The sequence below is a fragment of the Dicentrarchus labrax genome, unplaced genomic scaffold (assembly GCF_905237075.1).
Source record: "Dicentrarchus labrax unplaced genomic scaffold, dlabrax2021, whole genome shotgun sequence".
NCBI classification, from domain to species: Eukaryota; Metazoa; Chordata; class Actinopteri; family Moronidae; genus Dicentrarchus; species Dicentrarchus labrax.
This window is the reverse complement of record NW_026136995.1, coordinates 211,660-232,922: the sequence shown is the minus strand read 5'-3', so window position 1 is coordinate 232,922 and position 21,263 is coordinate 211,660. Positions and strand designations below refer to the sequence as shown.

General features: G+C 40.9%; 2 protein-coding genes across 2 annotated transcripts; one reads left to right on the top strand and one right to left on the bottom strand.

Annotated features, from left to right (window-relative positions):
- Positions 1-1,401: 1,401 nt before the first annotated feature.
- On the top strand, positions 1,402-6,834 carry LOC127361035 (membrane primary amine oxidase-like). The gene is made up of 5 exons (XM_051395600.1): positions 1,402-2,968; positions 3,098-3,216; positions 5,041-5,207; positions 5,380-5,512; positions 5,626-6,834. Exons 1-5 carry the CDS (start codon positions 1,402-1,404, stop codon positions 5,920-5,922), a joined length of 2,283 nt encoding a protein of 760 aa, XP_051251560.1. The 3' UTR covers positions 5,923-6,834.
- Positions 6,835-12,094: 5,260 nt separating this feature from the next.
- aoc2 (amine oxidase copper containing 2) lies at positions 12,095-20,877 on the bottom strand. The gene is made up of 5 exons (XM_051395602.1): positions 19,219-20,877; positions 17,831-17,949; positions 16,064-16,230; positions 14,820-14,952; positions 12,095-14,708 (listed from the first exon to the last, which is right to left on the bottom strand). Exons 1-5 carry the CDS (start codon positions 20,777-20,779, stop codon positions 14,424-14,426), a joined length of 2,265 nt encoding a protein of 754 aa, XP_051251562.1. The 5' UTR covers positions 20,780-20,877; the 3' UTR covers positions 12,095-14,423.
- Positions 20,878-21,263: the final 386 nt, after the last annotated feature.

Sequence of the window (21,263 nt, the reverse complement as noted above, 5' to 3'; positions counted from 1 at the left end):
AATGTGACCCCAAAATAGGTTTCAGTAGGTTCCAGATTTCACATGTTTTGTCTTGGACTACACAATGATTAACAATAAAGAGCACATTATGGGCTTTCTTCTTTCCGTCTCATATTTTGCATTTGACTCCCTGCTTCATTGTGAATTTCTACATTCAATGTGACTGCAAACAATATATTGGAGTGTGCCTAGCTTATCATGAATGAGTTTCACCTACAGCTCGTGGAGATGCTCTACATACTGTATATCAGCAGGTGTTTTGACAACATCTGAAAATCTCAGCACCTGGTTGAAGTTGTTGGCTAGTATGTATTGGTTTCTAATAAAATAAAGCTCTTGCACACATAGTACATTGTGGTTGTATTGGGCGATGAGTCAATTGGCCTTTTGAACTTTTTAATGCCAAACAAGCAGTTTTTAAGGATAAGAATCTTAACTTGGAACAATAGAACTACTTGAATGTTGCTGTTAAATTTTATGATTACTTGGCATTTATAACCTACATCAGATAATCTCTACCCATATAATTTTGTCACAGCGTTTCAGACTTTCATTTGTGGACTGACCCCTGTTGTTTATTCATCAAAGAATAGATTTATAACTCAGCCATGCTGTTCAATAAAAGCCTGTAATTAGACACAGTAGTGAGTCAAACGTATTCAGGAAAGTAAAAAATAATTTGTCTTTCCACCCCTTGGTTCAGATCTGCTCAAAATTTAATGGGTTCTTCTGAATTCATCCTCTAAAGACCATGGATATCTGTACCAAAGTTCATGACAATCCACCCAATAGTTTTAAGACATACTGTATCACATAAAACCCAAAATGTCCGTACTTCATAAAGAGTAATATGATGTACAGAAAATCTACACTAAGTGAAAGTAAAATTTCTCCCATAAAAAGTGACACAATTACCATGAGCTATCCAGGCGCCCTTCAGAAGTTTTTAAAAGCAGAGATCTCAGTGGGTCTTTTATTATGGCTCGGGATTGTCACTGGAATCAAATCAGAATAGCCAAAAATGGCTCTTTTGATTTGATTCCATTGCTAGCTTAGGGAGACTCAAGACTAAAACTATAACCCAGATTTTGAAAGTTTTTTTAACATGACTCAAGTATGGCGCCTTGTAGTTTATTGCTTAAACATTCAGAAAATGAGAAACGCATACCTGAATCCTAAGGTTGTTGCTACCTATTGTATGAATTGTTATTTCCTGTCCTACCCAATATTCATCACAAAAACTTTATACATGGGTACTCTGCTATCTGTCTCTTATCAAAGGAAACACCTCACAGGTTGTAAAAGCAGTCTTTGAAATCACTGGCCTTGCCCCTTTACACAGCCTCCTTAAACAGCTAAAATCTTTCTCCTCAACCATAATTGTTGTACATCTGCAGCAAAATGGTTTCTCGAACTGTTTGGACTATCCTCAAATGCGTTCTGGCTCTTGCAGCTGTTGCCTCATTGATAGGTAACTGCGTCTTGATATGGCTCAACACTCAACACACTCCACAGTGCCCAGCTCAACAGGTAAACTCGAGCCAAACTGCGGTGCACAATGAGCGTAGCAATGTCTTTGCTGACCTCTCGTTGGAAGAGTTACTACAGGTGCGGGACTACATGTCCAAGATCCAAGGCCTCTCTTTTGATCCGGCTTCACCTCCTTCAGCTGACTACCTATATCTGATTGACCTGTCCCTGCCAAAAAAACAGGATGTTTTGCATCATCTGGATGCCAACGGACCAAAACCAGCAAGAGAGGCGACTGTGGTGGTTTTTTATGGAAGTAGGAACCAAATAAAAGAGTATGTAGTGGGCCCTCTCCCCAATGCAACCTACCACCGCGATGTCACCACTGAGAGATATAAAAGGGAGCTTCCTTTGACTGCACGTCCGGTATATTTTGGGGAGCACATTCTTATAGCAAAACTTCTGCAGGATGTACTTAAGCCCCTCAGTACTCTGCTGAATGACAGTTTCGGTATAGATGCATCTGGATACCCTCCTTTCTATGACAGCATGCCCAGAGGAGTCAAGTCAGGGGACAGACAGACCTGGTTTTCACTATGTCGAAATGAGGAGGGCTTCTACATCCACCCAGTGGGCTTTGAGATCTTAATCGACCACCACAGCACCAATTTTCTGTCCTGGCATGTGATCAAAGTTCTTTATAACGGCCAGTACTTTGAGAGTCCCACAGAACTAAAACAGCAATACGAGGCAGGAACTGTGTCAAAAGTCTTCTACAAACCTGTGCAAAATTACGCATCACTGAAACCCAAGCAGAAACCCACGGGTGTTGGACCCCAGCAGTTTTATGTACAAGGCAAGAGATTCAGTTTGAAGAAAAATCACATCGTATACCTTGACTGGAGCTTTGCCTTCGGTCTGAGCGCGCTTAGAGGCATGAGAGTTTTTGACGTTCGCTTCAGAGGGGAGAGGATCATCTATGAGCTAAGCATTCAGGAAGCCATGTCAGTCTACGGGTCTGCCACCCCAAATACCATGCTCACCAAGTTCCTGGACGGCAGCTTGGGCATTGGTCGGTTTGCGTATGAGTTGGTCAGGGGGGTCGACTGCCCTTATTCAGCCACCTTTATAGACACTTTCCATTTCCTGGACACTGGTATTCCACGCCAGCTCAGAAACTCAATTTGCATCTTTGAGCATGACATGGGCCACCCTCTACGGAGGCACTTCTCAGAGGACTTCTACAGGAGTTATGGAGGACTAGCAAACAGCGCCTTAGTGTTCAGGACAATCACAGCTATAGGAAACTATGACTACATGTGGGATTTCATTTTCTACCAGAGCGGCTCAGTGGAGGCCAAGGTGCATGCCTCCGGCTACATTGCCTCGTCCTTCACACTGTCCAACAGCTTTCCATATGGTCACCAAGTGGCAGAAAAAGTCACCGGAAATATCCACACCCATTTTCTCAACTTCAAAGTGGACCTTGATGTTTTAGGTGTGTGTCGAGATAGACATTTTTAAAATAATAATTGAAAAACCTAAAATTTTATGGTTGCACAGGCACAATAACTAAGCATAACAGCAGAAAGTGAAAATAACATACATACATATGTCCCTTTTCCAGGAGTAAGGAATGTATTCCAGACCAAAGACATGGAGTTTGTGAATGTCTCACTGCCCTGGATGCCTGAACGCTATGCCATGATCCCTAAGGTGGTGGAGAAACAGCTGCAAACAGAGCAGGTGCAGTGTTACTTCAGTATTTAACATTCTAACCATGACAGTTCCTTAGGGCTGCAAGCAAATGTGCCGCTTAGCTGCACATATGTTTTTAAATTGATGTTTTTAACCAAAGGAAGTACATGGCTTCAAGTGCTACATTCAAAGCTTATTTGTTCAGGGATAATTGTTGGACTTACATCTGAAAAAGTTCTACATCTTTACCCAAATTTAGTCTACGTCATTTGGGCTGAGACAGGTTCATTCTGCTGTATTTGATGCTTTGGCAACTTATCAGTAGGTCGAAGTAAAACAAAATGGAGACATGCAATATTTAGAGAACTGTGACACTTACACTTACGCATACCAGTGTTTTTGTACTTAAGTTCAGCAATTAGCAAGAAAAGTTATGTGAACCCACATAACTTTTCCCCACAACAAACCATTTTTATTTTATAATGTCTCGTATTGTTTTATTGACATGCATTCCAGCAACAAGGAAGTTTTATCTTTTAACTTTATGTCTACACAGGGAGTGGGGAGGTCTTATACCTTGTGTCTACATTGTAATAAATATCTAAACCAGTTTTATAATCTAATGTATGGCGTGAAGGAGTGACAGAGCTTCTACAGCAGTCTGACAAACAGCAGCACCAATTAGGTCAGCTCTCCCACACTGTACCGGATCAGCTGGTCATGTTTCTGTTATGATGACCAGTCATGATGTGTTGGTATTTGTGTTTTATATATCACAACAGAAGATAATACGATTATTAGACAACTAGGTTTTGTGCTTGAGTGTTTTAAATCTATATATATATAGTCTAAAAAGTGTGAACTCTAACATATATATGGTTGAATTTTATTTAAAATAAATGCTCCTGGTTGGCAGGGTCACATGAAGAGCAGGCTGAAAGTCTAAAGACTGAGTCCCTTTTTAGCTGAGTCTGCTGCTTCCCCGCACACATGAATGTTTCTTTAAGACTTGTTATTGGATGCAATGCATTTAATTCTGATAATTCAAAGAGTCATTTCACCTGCTAGCAGTTAGCACCATGAACCAGGGGCGGATCTAGAGGGGTAGTTTGGTGTCTAATGCTGTCAAATTTAATAGAAGCATTTTTATATAATGTGTTATAAAACGGAAATGAACACATATAATTTAAATATGTGTTATGGACACATTTGAGACTTAATGATCGGCTTAGGTTCAATGAAAAAAAGACGTGTTTGGAAAAATGTTTGAAGATGTGGAAATAACCCCTAGATATTTCTATTCAATGCTTTAGTAATTTGCCACAATAATGTAATGTGTTTGAGTTAAAATATCTTCAGTGGGGGCTTTTCCAAGCAAACATTGCTATACAGTATGTGATCATTAAATCAGCATATATCAATGTTTACTTGGAAAGCCCCTAAATATACATACATGATTGTTATATTGACCACTCCTTATGGTCTCCATGCCAACCATCTGCCCCTTCCCCAGTCGAACCCAAAATATGTCATGGCTTTCAAAGAAATATGCCAATTCATAGTTGTATTCCTGTAAATCAACTTACAACCTGTATAGCTTTGTTAATCACATCCCCGCTGATGTTTGTAACTACTGGGGGTGAGCCTCCCACAGGTTATTCCCTCCAGTTAAGTTTCATCACTGGCAGGTAAAAAGAACTGGCTGGAAACACCAGTGTCACAGAGGTAGGACATGTCTGTCTGCAGCATCTAATTGAGACTATGAGGGACAAGGACACAAAACTGGGAGGAGGTGTGGAAAACATCAGAATATTTTTTTATTGGTCACCTACAGGATCCATTACTTGCCATTACTTATTTTTGACTACACAGGAGGCCGCTCTGCGACATGACACCAAGACTCCTCGCTACCTCCACATTGCTAGCCCCCAGAAAAACCGTTGGGGTCACCAGCGCTCCTACAGGCTGCAGGTCTTCAGCTTCACCGGGGATCACCTCCCAGAGAACCAGGCAGAGGAGAGGGCTATGTCCTGGGCCAGGTGAGAGACCATGCTCCCTGTGAGGCCATTGCAATTTGATCTCAGACAGGATGTGATTCATCATCAGTTTGTGCCCCCCACTCTGTACTGTGGCTTCAGCCTAAACAGCATCTCCACATCATTATCTAGTCTTTTCCTCTCCCTGGAATCTCACTTACGTGTATTTTCCCAGGTATAAGGTTGCCATCACCAAGCAGAAGGACCTTGAGCAGAGCTGCGGCAGTCTGTACAATCAGCACGACATCTGGAATCCAGCTGTTGACTTTAGCAAGTACATTGAAGACAATGAAAGCATTGTAAATGAGGTGTGTGTGTGTGGGGTGGGGTTTCTTTTGGCAACTTTCCTCAAATCTGAAAATTAAATTAAATCAAACATATAATGTACTTTCCTCATTACTCATTTATTTTTTGTCCCTAGGACCTGGTTGCCTGGGTGACCACCGGCTTCCTCCACATCCCTCACTCCGAGGACATCCCCAACACAGTAACGGTGGGCAATGGGGGCGGGGTCTTGCTGCGGCCACACAACTACTTTGATGAGGACCCGTCCATCCACTCTGCCGATGGGGTGTACTTTGACCCGGGCACAGAGAACAGCTGTGACAACAACAGGATGGCCTGCCTTGCCCAAGACCCCTGCAGCCCCGTCCTGGAACCTTTCACTTACCATGGCTTCGATGTAAGCTCTCAGGGAAGCAGAAGAAGGAGGACTTAAAATGTGATTCTTCCTTTGTGTTGTGATTTAGATTTTGTTTTTATGAAACTACAATACAATCATTTTGATTAATATATTTAGAATTTATTTTAAATATAAAAACAGTCAAATGGAACCAACCTAATGTGTAATGAACTGAACTAAACTTATTGCTTGATGAAAATGCAGCTTTAGTCTTGTTAAAGTAGCAATGACAGCATACAAATGGACACGAGAATGATCACCGTGTATCATTCACTGTCTAAATTTACAGTCACATTACCCTTTATGTAAGCAAAATGCTGGCTCTTCTTACTATTAATCTGCTGATATCAGGCCAAATGCATATTATTTGCTTCCGCATATCCCTCCAGCACTTTCTCCTTATGATTAACTCTTTTGTGTTCATGTCTGTGTTTTACCAAGAGTAGCAAAAGTCTGTGAGAGTCCCCTGAAAGACTCCACAACCTTTTCTACCAACTGTATAAACATTTATTACAAGTAGTTAATTTCTTGATGTAAGTAATTGTAAGTAATACATCTGGGAATTAGACAAATATTGAGGTTGGGAAATACAAAACACAAAATAAAGCACAATACGACAAACTGTTTTGAAGTAGCGAGGACAATTGCAGCCCTCCAATGAGGATGCCGATAAGCCTTGCATTGGCCAACCATTGTGTTCAGTTTCATTCCTCTCCAAAACAGTTTTGAGGCAAAAATGACAAGCTGTCAAGCTACATGGAAAAACAACAAAAACTTATGTGGTTATTTAGTCACAGTACCACAGGAGCAGTTTGTGTTGGTCCAGGGTGCTTGATCAGTAACAATGTTTAGCAGCATAAATTTTAGTCTGGTCTGCTCGAGTTGACTTACCTTTGCTATGAGTTATAAGTTATGTAAAAGTGCAATTTTTAATGATTAAGCAGAGGCCTAAATAAATGGATATACTGTAACACCAGACTATATCTCAATTATATACAACAATATTTATTTTTCTAAAAACAAAACTGGGCAGTAAGAAAGTAAACCATCAATAATCAATAATGGACATGGAATGGTGGAGTTGGACAGGGGAGTGGGGGGCCACGGATTGTGTGTTTTACAGTAGCTTTTGCTATATGAAAAATTTGAATAATATCAACCATTCATTTACACCATATTATCCTTTTCTCAGTGATTTAATAGATCTGTTTTTGGCATACTAACAACTGTTTTCTCTGGTTGGAGAGACTGCCCACCAATTGCAGCTTTGTAGGCAGGATTATGAATGGCGATGTTATCCTCAAACGGCAGTAAACATTCTTTTGATAATAGCACGTGAGCTGACCACCCTGAGCATGACGTCAGAGAAAAATGGTAAATATGGTGATGACTGATACTGACTGCAGCATTTTACTTTTCTGAAGCCGTGAGACAACGTTTGTAAGAAATTAGATCCTGCAGCAGCGTAATGTAGAGCTGTAGGTCACAGGCTCAAGATAGAAGCTATCTGTTTGTTGTTGTTGCCTTTGTTTTGCTCTCTTTGTATCAAGCCCACTCTCACGCTCACTGTTGCCTATTGTATCTGATTGGAAACCTCACATACACTGACACGCATGCACGCGTGCACACACACCCACACCCACCCACACACACACACACACACACATCCAGTGTTACAGGTTGTGTAAAGAAACCAAAGTGCCTCCAGGAATTCAAGGTCTTGTCAAAAGGCAATCCTCAGTTGAACTCTGAAGTGTGTGAGTCACATAATCAGAGACTATAACCTTATTGGGCCTTTATTGGAAGAGGGAATGAAAATCCAATGATTTATGATTTGTAACATAATTCTCCTGCAGGATTCTTATTCTCTCTGGCTAAATTCTGCATGTCTGCTACTGTATGTTTGGTTGTGTTTGCCTGTTATGTCCATTTATCTTGGTCTGACAGAAATGAGACCACTGGAAAACCTGACAACTGTACCACCTAATATTCCTTAAAATGAAACAAAAGTGTGTCTATGGTAAGTAGGGATGGCGTGGAAGAGGTTTTAAATGGTTTGTTAATCCAAATGAAAAACACATTTTCTCAGTACCATCTAATAGCCTTGCAGACAGTTTTGGTTAATGATATCCAGATTTGTGCCTCCACCCCAATGCAGTGAAGTGGAATTTGATAAATAACATTTAAAGGGACATTGTGTAGTGTTTTAAGTATTTTATTAGCTAAAATCAATGTCTTCATTCATAAATGTGTCCTCATTGATGTAAAATTACCTCTACCAATGATCTGACTTATCCTTGTAAGCGAAGAATTTCTTATCTGTATATCCATTGGACGGGCAAGTCCATGGAGGCTTCCATGTCGTTCCACCATTTTGAAAAACTATAATCGCCGAGGGGGACATAAAGCACTAGCTTACCTGTCTAGCTAATCCACAATGCGTTTTCGTTCAGAGCCAACGTCACGTGACTGAAACCAGCTATAACTGAGAAGGAGATCAGTGAGAGGCGCTTGTCACTGCCCCGGCACATTTGAAAGTCTGCACTGCACTTTAGGTAATAATGGAGGATCATCCTTATGCCGAGCCACAGGAGAAGGAATCCTCGTCGCCAAAAAAGCGAAAAGGGAATTAAAAAGGCAACGTGACCGGCAAATTCAAAAAACGAGGGTAAACATCGGGGTAGCTTTTCCCAGGTGGAAAGAGCTAATGAAGGAGAAAGACTTTCAAAGGGACGCTGAAGTTGCCTGCTTTCTCCTCGACAGGTAGGCTTCTTGGTACATAACGGCTACCGTAGTTGCAATACACATTTGAAAACGCGAGGCACTAGAGAGCACTATTCGTTTGAATGCAAAATACAATTTCACCGCTAGATAGGAGAAATTCCTACACAATGTCCCTTTAAGGAATCAGCAGCAGCATCAAACATTTGATATTTCACCCTGATAATTCACATTACGCAATCAGAATGTTCTGTGATTAATGTTGAGGGTGTGTTTAAAAAGATTAGATTGGCTGCCTCACTGACAGGTTCCAGATGTTTTAAACTGTAACATACAGTTTCTCCTGTGTTTTATGCACCATCTAATAATGGTATGAGAAATAGAGCGGGGCAGGCTGGCCAGTGAACTTGAACTTAAAGATTAAGTGCTTGTTGAGCATATTTTAAGTTTTAGTTTTTGTCCAGATATGCAACCCTGTTAGGGAGTAGAAAAACTTTTACGCTACTAGTTTAACTACATTTTCCAGTAGCTTTTGGGAAGTGTAGTTTATACAAAATCATGTAACATTCACAATAGAGAGATATATTGATGAGCTAGTCTTGTGCCAATCACTCTCCATTCTTACAACTTCTTGCTGCAAATGGGTCCAACCAGTCAGACACTAAGAGACAAAATACTGCTTTAAAGCTGCTGGATCAAATCACTATGTATAATGTGACAGGAGCGTGCAGTCCCCTCAGCTCTACGGTGCCCTTTCACCTCTTTAGCTCATTGTTTTTGTTTTACAGCCACAAATCCACCCTCATCAACCCCACTCCAGCATCCACAGGCAGCTGTTTTCAGTAAGGAAGCTCTGATAAACAGTGTACACTACCTGCTCACTATATGCAACAGCAGACAGACACTAGCAGAGACTAGCTGGTGAAAATAGTGGAACATTTAGCAGAAAAAGAGCCAGATATTTCCCTCAGGAGTTGGTGGAGACCAAAAACAGAGCTAAAAGAGAGTGAATATTGGACTTACATTCATCAGGTGGACACAAACACAGCTCCAAATTAATGACAATGTTGCTCTGTGTCTGCTTGATGGATCAATTAATGCAGGTTGTTTTAGCTTCAACACAACTCCTTCACAAATAAATAATGTCTTCAAACCTACACACTGGCTAACATGGGAAGCAGCACTTCCAAGATGAACTTCTCGTCGTCCGTGGTTTCAAATCTCCTCCAACTGATTGATTTTTGGCCTGGTGTCACAACATTGATGGAATTCAAATGGGTGCAATTCATTTATCAGTAAAGTGTATGGAACTACATTACACTGCAGACTGGAGTCTCTGTAAGCCAACAGTTTTTTTTTTTCTGGTGCAAAGAATAATGTACAAAATAAAAGGTACATCTGTTTTTCTGTTACTTACCAGCAAATGTTTCTTGGTGTGAAATAGCTTCAGTGTGTGATTTTGGTTCGTCTGGTATGTTCTTTGTATTGTGTGCTTTTGTTTGCCTGGTTATGTCTGTCTCTCTTTCTCTCTGCTGATCTGCGGGGTCCATTGCAAAAGAGATCTTGACTGCTCGACCAGCACTGAAAGTGGACCAGACAGCTGCAGCTGATTCAGATCTCTGCTGCTAGAGTACTCACTAAGACCGAGAGAGTATATCATATTACTGTAGGCCTCAGATCTTTAAACTGGCTTCCTGTGCGTAAGGGAATGGCTTTAAAATTCATGCTGTTTATTTATAAAGCATTGAATGGTTTAGAGCCAAAGATACGTTTTTGATCTGCTGCTTTGTTATGAACGCCACTACATTTTAAATTAAAGCTGGGACTATCTATTCATATCTTGCACTGCCCTGCAGCTGCACTGTATCTTTTATTCTCTTTAATGTTTCATCATGTTTTAGCCAATTTCTATCTTATATTTTGTTTTGTTTTACTCTCATTAAAATCCTTACATTGAATTACCTGGTTGTTGAAATGTGCTATACAAATATGAATGAAATACAGTTATGTATTTCAATAACTAATATCTCCCATTAATCATCTCATGACAGCTCATGCTGTTTACATGTTGATGCATAAGTAAACAATCTAATAATGTCATATAATAAAAATTCAGTCACTGGGGACATTTTACTGCACAGCCACTACTTCTACTAACTACATTGGGTTGATAATAGTTCTGTACTTTCACCTAGGTAGGATTTAATACAGGACTTTTACTTGCAATAGGGCATTTTACATTGTTGTATTTGTAGTTTTATTAAACATCTCCTCCAGACATGTATTAAGACATATATACAAATACCCTGCTTAACAATAATGTGTGTCTGTATATATGTTTTTTTCTAAAAATAAAATTTTTATTTTCTCATTAAAATCCTTAAAAGTTAATCTCCTCCTTCTACCTCATTAAAAACCAGAATCTCTGAATATGCGAATGTTGTTCATATCTAAAGTTTTGCTGCTGGACACAAGATGTCTCCTACTTCACTGTAAAGTCCATTCTCAGTGGATGTGCATTTGTGACTTTAGGTTTCTACATCACAATGTACAAGTTGATACTGGATCAGGTTTGACGTCCAAAGTCTTTGTGATGTCACAAATCATGCTGGTAGGCCCCGCCCCTTAAAAATCTGATTTTCAATGAACACAGAGAAACTTTCCACTGAACAGCAGATGAATGTGAAAACATCCTTCTAGTGTCAAACTCTGCACACACATAACAACAGCCCACTGTAGGAACAAGAAGAACAACTGATTTCTGAGTGGAGGGGGACTTTAAGTAAAGGATCTAAGTATTTCTTCCACCACTGGTCTAAGGGGTATGACATTATAATGGACTGGAATCAACAGCAGTCTGTTTTTGTCTGGTTTTACTTGGTCTTTTTTGTTGGATTTTGCACGGGAGCTCTGCTGTCCTTTGTTTTTTACATCCGGCCATTGCCGTTCACCGACAAGTTCAAGTCGCAGGAAAAAGAAAGCCTTAACATTTCACTCAATGTCTGAGGAAAAGAACCACTTATCATATTTGACTTCACCAAAGGGCCACACACACACACACACACACACACACACACACACACACACACACAAGAAACAGTCACTGAACCTTACATGCACTCACATCCTGTCCTCGGATCCTGTTCCCATGAAGTATGTAGAGTGTATATGTGTGTGTGTGTGGCGGTTTTTTACCCTTACTTTGCTGGTCAGGTTTCAATTTCTACCCCATGTGCTAGAGTGGGACCTAAACATCTGTGTGTGTGGTGTGTGTTCTCAGCATCTTCTATTTTGTGTAACAGTGCTTTAAGTAGCCTTAAATATCCTCAAAGCAATACTGAATAACAGTAATATTTGAATCAAAATGTATTTTTCTACAAAATCTTATGAGAATTTTGTTTAAATGTTTATGTATGTGTGTGTGTGTGTGTGTGTGTGTGTGTGTGTGTGTTTTGACAAAGGCCAAATGCAGCAGACCTCCGGACCCTTTCTTCAACAAATAAATGCTTTTATTTTTAGAGGAAACATCAACAACAGCAACATTTCTCAGAATGCTGCACTGTAAAAACAATAGGTCAAAACCTAGTGTACGTATGGCTGGACCATGTACGGCCAATGTACTCCTGAGGACGTAATTGAAGCCTGTCCGCCCCCCGCGGTAAAGCTTTGTTTATGCTCAATGCAGTGTTCCACACAAAAGCGAACCATGGCAGCTCAGGTTGTGCACCTGCCAATTTTTGATTTGAAGATTAGAAGAGTTCGAGCATGACATTAGTTCATTATAATACAACTGAGAACTTCACTACCACAAATTCCAATAAAACCAAATAAACTACGAAGTAAAAAAAATAATTTTTACTATTAATATGTCAATTTGTTTTCAAATGCTTCAAAAACCGCAGATTTTTCTGAGTTATTATTTTATATTTAACTAGCAGAATCAAATTGCTTACAGGATATTCAACCTTTGTTTCATTCGAAAATATTTGTTCTTCTAAATACTCGACTTCTTTCTTTACAGGAATTGTATAATGAATATATATGCAGTTACACTTAATTACAATCCTTCCTCTTTCAGCTCAAGCCTGTGCCACAGTGTCTCACATGAGCATAAACAAAGCTCACGCTGAAGTCATAATTCAGGACTATTTGCTCCTATTCATTTTGAAAGAGCAACGGCCAATGGTGTAACTTCATCACTCAGTCAGGGACAGTGTCTATAGGGCTGGCCCTGCTGTGCTGCGGTCCAGCCAAAATTCTATCAATTAAATCAGATGTCCGTCAGATATTCAGCAGTCCCAGCCTCAAACCACATCAAAGAGGGATCCTGCTTTGGACTGAATGATCATATTTATCAGTGCACACATTTACATACAGCTGACGGTACAGTGTCAGCTTACAATCTTTACATCACAGTTTATATCACAGTGGTTTGTCAGTAAGAAACACAAAGAGCGAAAAGCAGAAATGTCTTGTATGTAACAGTGTAAGTAAAAGTAAAGTAACACATTTCCTACTAAAATTTACCTCGAGGAGGCAAAGCCCTTGTTCCTGTTAACCTAATAATAACTACAACTTTTTTTTATTATTTTAATTCACAGGTCCTATAGTCTAAAACCTGCTAACAGGTTTTGCAAGAAATAGGTCATAAACAAACATATTGAAAAAAATTCTATTTGGATCTGATGATGCCACTTGTTAAAGGATCACCAAGTTGGCATTTATGGAGATTCCTGAACCTCAAATAAAGTCATAAAAGGTCTAAAAGGATCATTTTGAACTGCTTGTGATAATGTAACATTGTAAGACATGAATTATTTACCTCAAGCATGGTTCAAGTCTCTGACTAGAAACCAAAGGCTACATGGAGGATAGGAAATTGCTTTAAAAGTTTGACATCAGCAGCTATGTAAAGTATTCATGATTCATAGTTTAATGAGCTAAAACATGGCAGCCAGCACAATGGACCTCGGCACATGCCAACCTCAGTTGCAGCCCAAAGCACTGCAACTTCAAGGAGACAGTTTCACTATAATAATAATAATCATAATAACTTCAATTTATAGACTGAAAGCAGGGGGTTATGGTCTGTGAGCACAGCTTTGGTTTAAATACATAATGGCACCAAACTTGGCAATATCACTGTGAAAACAAACTCTTCAAAACTGTACGCTGTTTGGACAGAGACAGGCTAGCTGTTTCCCCCTGCTTTTAGTCTTAATGCTAAGCTAGGCTAAGTACAACCTCTCTTTAAGAAAGTGAATTAGCATTATGGTTGCGCGAGTGTGTCAATACCCATACTCATAAATAGAGCACCTTCGTTTTTTTTCTTCTGGTAAATAATTATCTTATTCCTACGATCAATAAATGATGATATGAAGATCAATTCTAAAGCTGTTCTGTGAATAGTTTTCTAATAAATATAACCAAATCAACCCATATCAATTTGAGCCTTAAATCAACAATTTACAGGTAGCCCTGCCCACTTATGTTTAAGCACCATGCACGTTAGCTTAAGCTCTGCCCATTCCAAGTACGGATACAAATACATATGATTTAGTTGGTACAGATAAAAATACAGATCCGTATAATGTTGTACTTGCTCATCCATAATAAGCATATTTTCCAAAATTCCTTTAAACTTAAATTATTGCTAGGTGTGGCTTTAAAACACACGTAGCAAATAATTTGCTGTCCCATACTGCCTCAGTAAACACTGACACAAGCATCTTGATTGATTGTTAATAACCCCAAACGCATCTCTGTGTTCATCAGGGTTCTTTAACTATTACCTAGCAGTCCTCAGTCAATCACAACTAATCCTCAAACTTCATGACTCCATCGAAGCCATGGTAAGTGAAGGGTTCCAGGACGGGGCTGCAGGTGTCTTGGGCAAGGCAGGCCATCCTGTTGTTGTCACAGCTGTTCTCTGTGCCCGGGTCAAAGTACACCCCATCGGAGGAGTGGATGGACGGGTCCTCATCAAAGTAGTTGTGTGGCCGCAACAAGACCCCGCCCCCATTGCCCACTGTTACTGTGTTGGGGATGTCCTCGGAGTGGGGGATGTGGAGGAAGCCGGTGGTCACCCAGGCAACCAGGTCCTGCAGGCACATTTTACACACATCATGCAAATTCCCTCAGCTAATATAACATTTTCATATGTTTGTATTATCTTATCATTATTTTTACACGCAGATTCCATCTCAACACACCTCATCTTCAATGCTTTCGTCATCTTTGATGTACGTGCTGAAGTCAACAGCTGGAGTCCAGATGTTGTTTTGACTGTACAGACTGCTGCTGGTCTGCTCTAAGTCCTTGTGCTTGGTGATGGCAACTTTATACCTGGAGACAGACAGAAGAGGCACAGAGAGTGAGATGGCATTGAATGGCCAGCTCAGCCATGCCTTGTGGCTCATAGGGGATTTCAATGCTAGCATCAGACAGGAACGTCGCAATTGAATGATTATGCAAAACCACAGATATGTTCAATGACAACATTTCTAAAATTCTCACTTTCTTCAATATCTAAGGTTAGCCTGTCAGCTGCAACCCAGCCACACTGAATAACGTTATTGCCCCCCCAACGCCAACAAACTATAGCATAAGTAAAAACGAAACGTAAGGTCAGCAAACTCACTCAGTAATGTCTATCTAATCTCTATTAGTAGTGTAATGACAATTTTTAAGAACCTATACAACCCTTTGACCTGGTCATTGTAAAACCATACGCAACTGTTAAAGAGGCTATTATATGCATACAACCTTTAACCCTGTTTCTAACTACACTCTATGTCCAAGTAAACAGCGGGATGTTGAGACTTCAAGGCAAGGACATGATCATCTCACCACACTATCTGTCTGTTTACTGTCCCAGGACTCAGGAATGTGTAACTGTGTTAGAGTGACGCTCCAACAGGGATAAAACCATACTGCTTCTGCCAATCTCGGCTCTTTTGGACTTTCACATACGAGAGTGTGTGACGGTTGCGTTGAGACCATTCATGGATGACTTGAATAAACCCCTACAGAAAGACAAGCTCATACTTTGTATGCTTTATTAAACAAATTTCCACCGCAGTAGAAACTGAGCATGGTCAGAAAATTAATAAAATCTAGGATATGCATTCTGCCATCAGGCAGCACATGTATCTTCCTGTCTCAAAAATCCACACAGAAACACAAACATACAGTCTGACCCCAGGACTTCCCTGTTCACAGGGGGTCTCGTCCTCTCATTGTTACTTTCCGGTGAGACTGCAGAACAGGTACTGACTGTGATTTTCAAAACAATTTATTTACCAAAACATTTTATCCTAAGGTAAAATTGAGGCTGCTGGATCCTATATTAACTCCTAATAGTATCTGTAAAACACTCCTAATAGTATCAGTAATACATACATTGTCTAACACAAATTCTAATATTAAACGAGCAGTAATAAACTTCTGCTCTCACCTGGCCCAGGACATAGCCCTCTCCTCTGGCTGGTTCTCTGGGAGGTGATCCCCGGTGAAGCTGAACACCTGCAGCCTGTAGGAGCGCTGGTGACCCCAGCGGTTGGTCTTGTTGCTGGCAATGTGGAGATAGCGAGGAGTCTTGGTGTCGTAACGTAGAGCGGCCTCCTGCAGAAGTGTCACAGTAGACATTAGTCCCACAACCCTCAAAAGCTACTTTGTTTACTGAGCACTGGTAGATTAAGATATTTTAAATTTTACAGTAACTTTGAGTACATCATGGGTTACTGGCAATAATTGATAAATGGGTTATAAAACAGCCTCTTGAGCTGCCTGGTATCCTGCAATATCACCACAATAATAAAACATAACAATAAAACATAATAAGTTGTACTTATTAAATCACTGATTAATGGAAGTCCAACTTGAACCACAATAAGTCACCCTTTTATGCAAAAAAGTAGAATTACTGCACCGCGGTTGTATTCCACCAACTAGTCAAATTGCAGTTTTACATCCATGTCTGTCAAGATTCATAAGATATGTGGTGAAGACTTTGAAGACATTCTTTTTGGAAGTCTTCAATATATTGATGGTACATGTATGATTTCAGTGGACATACATGTTGGAACTGATGAATGAAGGGTTATCATAAATGTAATAGATAAATAGGTACACATGTTCTTGATAGCTATATAAAGATGAATTCTTATATATAGCTACAAAATGTGGTGCTCTTGTTTTCTCCTGCATTTTCAGATGTGAAGCCTCTCTGTAAGCTCTAGGTGAAACTCACTCACCCAGGTACAGGATCACTATTAGCTAGGCGCACTGCAATACGTTTTTTCAGTCATGTGATGCTGATTATGCACAGAATGAGGCAGTAAGTACTAGACTAGTTACATTAGTTGCATTTTGAGTTAATCTGCATTAGCTGACGCCTGCGCTCACACCCTTTCTTTTGGAGCACTATGCTACAACACTGCATGGGACTGTTTTCTTAATCCCGCTACCACTCACTTCCAGTGTTTTCTGACCATTACCACCCGCTCTCACTTTGTGTGTGTTCCACTCCCGCCTTCTCTCGCAAGCATTCTGACCATTACCGACTGCACAACAGAGATGTGGTGTCTTTTCATGTCCCACAGATGAAAAGACATTATTTTACTGCACTAGTAACAACTTAGAAATATCTCCAATCCTCTATTCAACTTCATTTGTTGACTTCATCTTTCTGGTTGGCGCAAACAAAATCCCTGACAATTTTTTTTTTTTATATTTGATGAGATTTGCGGATCCCAATCCCAATGCAGTCCTCTATCTTCTACTATAACTCACATGCATTCTGCTGTAAATGTTTGTCACCATCGTCTTTCCTAAATGTAACATGTTTCTCCTAAATGACAGCAAATCTGATCTAAAACTCATACTGGCTATTGTATAGAACAATGCAGTTGAATGACGTCACTACCTGAAATCTACAACATAACCCTATGTATTTTTATATTTCATCAATTAATAAAAATCCATCTAAAACAACACGTTACTGGCTGAGATAAGCATGTATATTAGATTGAATTTGCATGGAATAATGGGATTATATCTGACTTTTCTTTGTTCTGATATCAGCATTATATACTGGCCATCTGTCACCCTGGTTTCTAAGTATTGGCATTGGCCACTGAACATATCCTATATCTGTCAACCAGTATATGAAACCTAAAGGCAAGGGAACATTTGAAGGAAGTGGAAGAAGATGAAGACAGACCTGTTCTGTTTTGAGTTGCTTCTCCACCAACTGAGGGACCATAGCGAAGTGCTCAGGCATCCATGGCAGCGACATATTGACATATTGCATGTCTTTGGTCTGGAAAACATTCTTCAATCCTGCAGAGGAAAACATGGGAAAAAGTTTGCAATAATATTTGTAGTTTCTGAGCCAAAGCAGAACTGCATTTAGCGATGTTGTTGAGGGAAAACTCTCACTTAATGATCTAGTAGTTGTAGAATATGGACAAGCAGAATGAGCCATTAATAAATGCTTTATAATAAAGAGCCAATATGCTACTAATATGCATGGTTAATAGGTGTACTAGGGCTGTGCGATATGGTAAAAACATCATATTGCGATATTGAGACAGATATTGAGATATGATTCACAATTAGTGTGGCAATGATCAATTTGGCATCATAAATTTAACTTTAATTGAAAAAAATCATGAATGTGATTTGTTGGGGTCTGTACCCAACAAGCAAGTTTTCTTACATCTGTAGAACTTGATTTGTAGCCCACAGCATCTCTGCAGCCCTATAGTGCTTCATAATAATTCTGTTTGTCACACATTTTACCGTTTTTAAAACATCTGCAATTCTGCGATTGCACTTATCCATTATGCAGCCCTAATGTGTACCTTAATATAAAGTCTTATATATACTTTTTTTCCCTTATCTATGCATATTTTGCATATCTATTCCCACATTAGTTTCATGTCAAACCTCAATGGGCACACAGCCCTTTTTCACATCTAGTCCATGTTGTCACAGCAGCCTCTGATAACAGCAGAATTATCATCACGGTCAACAGTACTTTGGCTGCTTGCTTTGGGCAAGCAAGGAAGAAAAATCCATCACTGGTTGGAGACCAAAGCCCAAATTTGTTTTGTAAAGAATCTGCCATGGGTATTTTAAAGTCCACCTCCAGTCAAACATCAGTTGTTCTTCTTGTTCCTACAGTGTGATGTTTAAATGCTGTCTGAGCAGAGAGACAATAGAAGGATGTTTTCATATTCATCGTAGGAGCAGCAAAACTTTAGAAATCAACAACATTTGTATATTCAGAGATTCTGGGATTTATAATGAGGAGTATTTGCCTTTTTAAGGATTTTATTGTGGAAATTATACTTATTGTGGTAAAAGCAGATTATTTGTATTTCGTCTGAAGGGGAATAAGACATTTAATGGAAAGGTTTCTTGTAATAAAGTGATACGTTTGTATGATGTAATAGCATGAAAATATCTTGTTTTAACCTGACAAACATCCTGTTATAACAATAAACCTTCCCGTTATAAGATGATACTGATCCCCTTCTTTTTCTGGTGCGGCTGTTGTAGCTCTCTGCCCTGCACAGATAAACAGGTTTAAATGTAGCCACTCACCCAACACATCCAGGTCCACCTTGAAGTTGATGAAATGGGTGTGGATGTTCCCAAGCACATTCTCCGCCACCTGGTGTCCGTGTTTCAGACTACCCTCCACCAGGTAGGAGGAGGAGATGTACCCCGTGGCGTGCACCTTCGCCTCAACTGAGCCGCTCTGGTAGAAGATAAAGTCCCACATGTAGTCATAGTTCCCTATAGCCGTGATGGTCCTGAACACCAGGGCGCTGTTCACCATCCCTCCGTAACTGTTGTGGAAAAAGTCAGAGAAGTGCCTCCGCAGGGGCTGGCCCATGTTGTGCTCAAAGATGCAGATTGAATTCCTAAACCGGACCGGGTGTGGGATATCGATGTAGCGGTATGTGTCCACGTACTCGGCTTCGTAGGGGCAATCCACGCCACGGGCCAGTTCGTGCGCAAAGCGCCCTATCCCGATGCTTGTGTCCAGAAACTTGGTCATCATCATCCCCGGAGTCACTGAACCGTACACCGACATGGCCTCCTGCACGCTCAGCTCGTACACAATCCTCTCGCCCTTGAAACGCACATCAAAAACCCTCATGCCCGTGAGAGAGCTGATCCCGAAGGCGAAGCTCCAGTCCAGGTACAGGACGTGGTTGTTGCTGACGCTGTAGCGCTTGCCCTCGGCGTAAAACAGCTGCGGGCCGATCTGCAGAGGCTTGTGCTTGGGTTTCAGCGAACCGTAGTTAGGCCCCTTCTTGTAGACTATTTTCTTCACAGACCCCGCATTATATTTTGATTGAAGTTCTTCTGCGGTGTCAAAGTACTGGCCGTTATAAAGCAGCCGCTCCACTCTCCAGCTGGACGCGTTTACGCTCTCGTGGTTGAGCAGCAACTCAAAGCCCACCGGGTGGATGTACATGCCGTTCATATTCCTGAAGAAAGATATCCAAGTCTTTCTGTCCCCGGATCGGACCCCGCGGGGCATCTGCTCGAATGCGTTCAGACCCTCGTGCCCACTCACGTCGAAGCTCTCTTTCATGAGCACCCTCAGTTTGGAGAAGACCTCCATTTCAAGAAACTGGAAAAGCAAAACGTATTCCCCGATGGTGACCGTGCGCGCGGTGATAGGCAGGTCCATTTTGTATCTCTCCTTAGTGACATCTCTGTGGTATGTCGGGTTGGGAAGAGGTCCCACTACGTACTCCTTAATGTAGCCACGGGCGCCGTAGAAGACCACCGTCGTCGCCTCTCTTACCGGCTTGCGACCAGTTTCCAGGTCTAAGTAAGCCAACACGTCCGCTTTCTTGGGCAGAGATAGGTCTATTAAAAACAAGAAATTTTTCGACGGCTTGGTGATCTGGTTGGTGGATATGTCCAAGTCCTTCTGCTTGAGCATGTACTGTTGGACCTGCAAGTACTCCTCCTGGGTGAGGTCAGCGAACACGAGGCTGCGCTCGTCGTGCTGGCCCCGCAGCGGGTGGACGCGCTGAGCGGAACATTTGGGCGCCCTGCCGGAATGGATGCCGATCAGGACGATGTTGAGAATGATGGAGACGAGGACGAAGAGGATGAGCGCCCATTTCACTAGAGAGTTCATCCTCCGCTCTACCGTTACGCACGAGTTTGGAGAAAGGGCAGAGAGGAATGAGCTCTGGGCAGGAGCGAGCAGTCAGACCGTTTAGGAAAGGAGAGGCGCGCCCCTAAACTCTGCCGATTCCCACCCCTCTCTGCATGGATCCCACAACCCCTGCTCCTCCCTCCCTCTTTGAATGAACAGTTATGGAACCGTTTCATCAAACCTCTGTTCAGCTACACAGGCCAACATGATTTTACGCACGCTGTTAAATGTTTTACGCACGCTACATTAAGTTATCGTGGCGTCTCAAGTCTTTTCTGAAGTTGAAATACACTTTATCCTATACATACAAAGTTCCATAAACACAAAACAAAGGGATTTTTACGCACACATTCTTTTCTTCTTTTTCATTCAACTTGACTTTTTATTTTTATTTTGCTATAATGGCATCTCATGAACAGTACATTTGTGTTTCTAAAGAATATAAAGAAGGCAAAAGAACAAG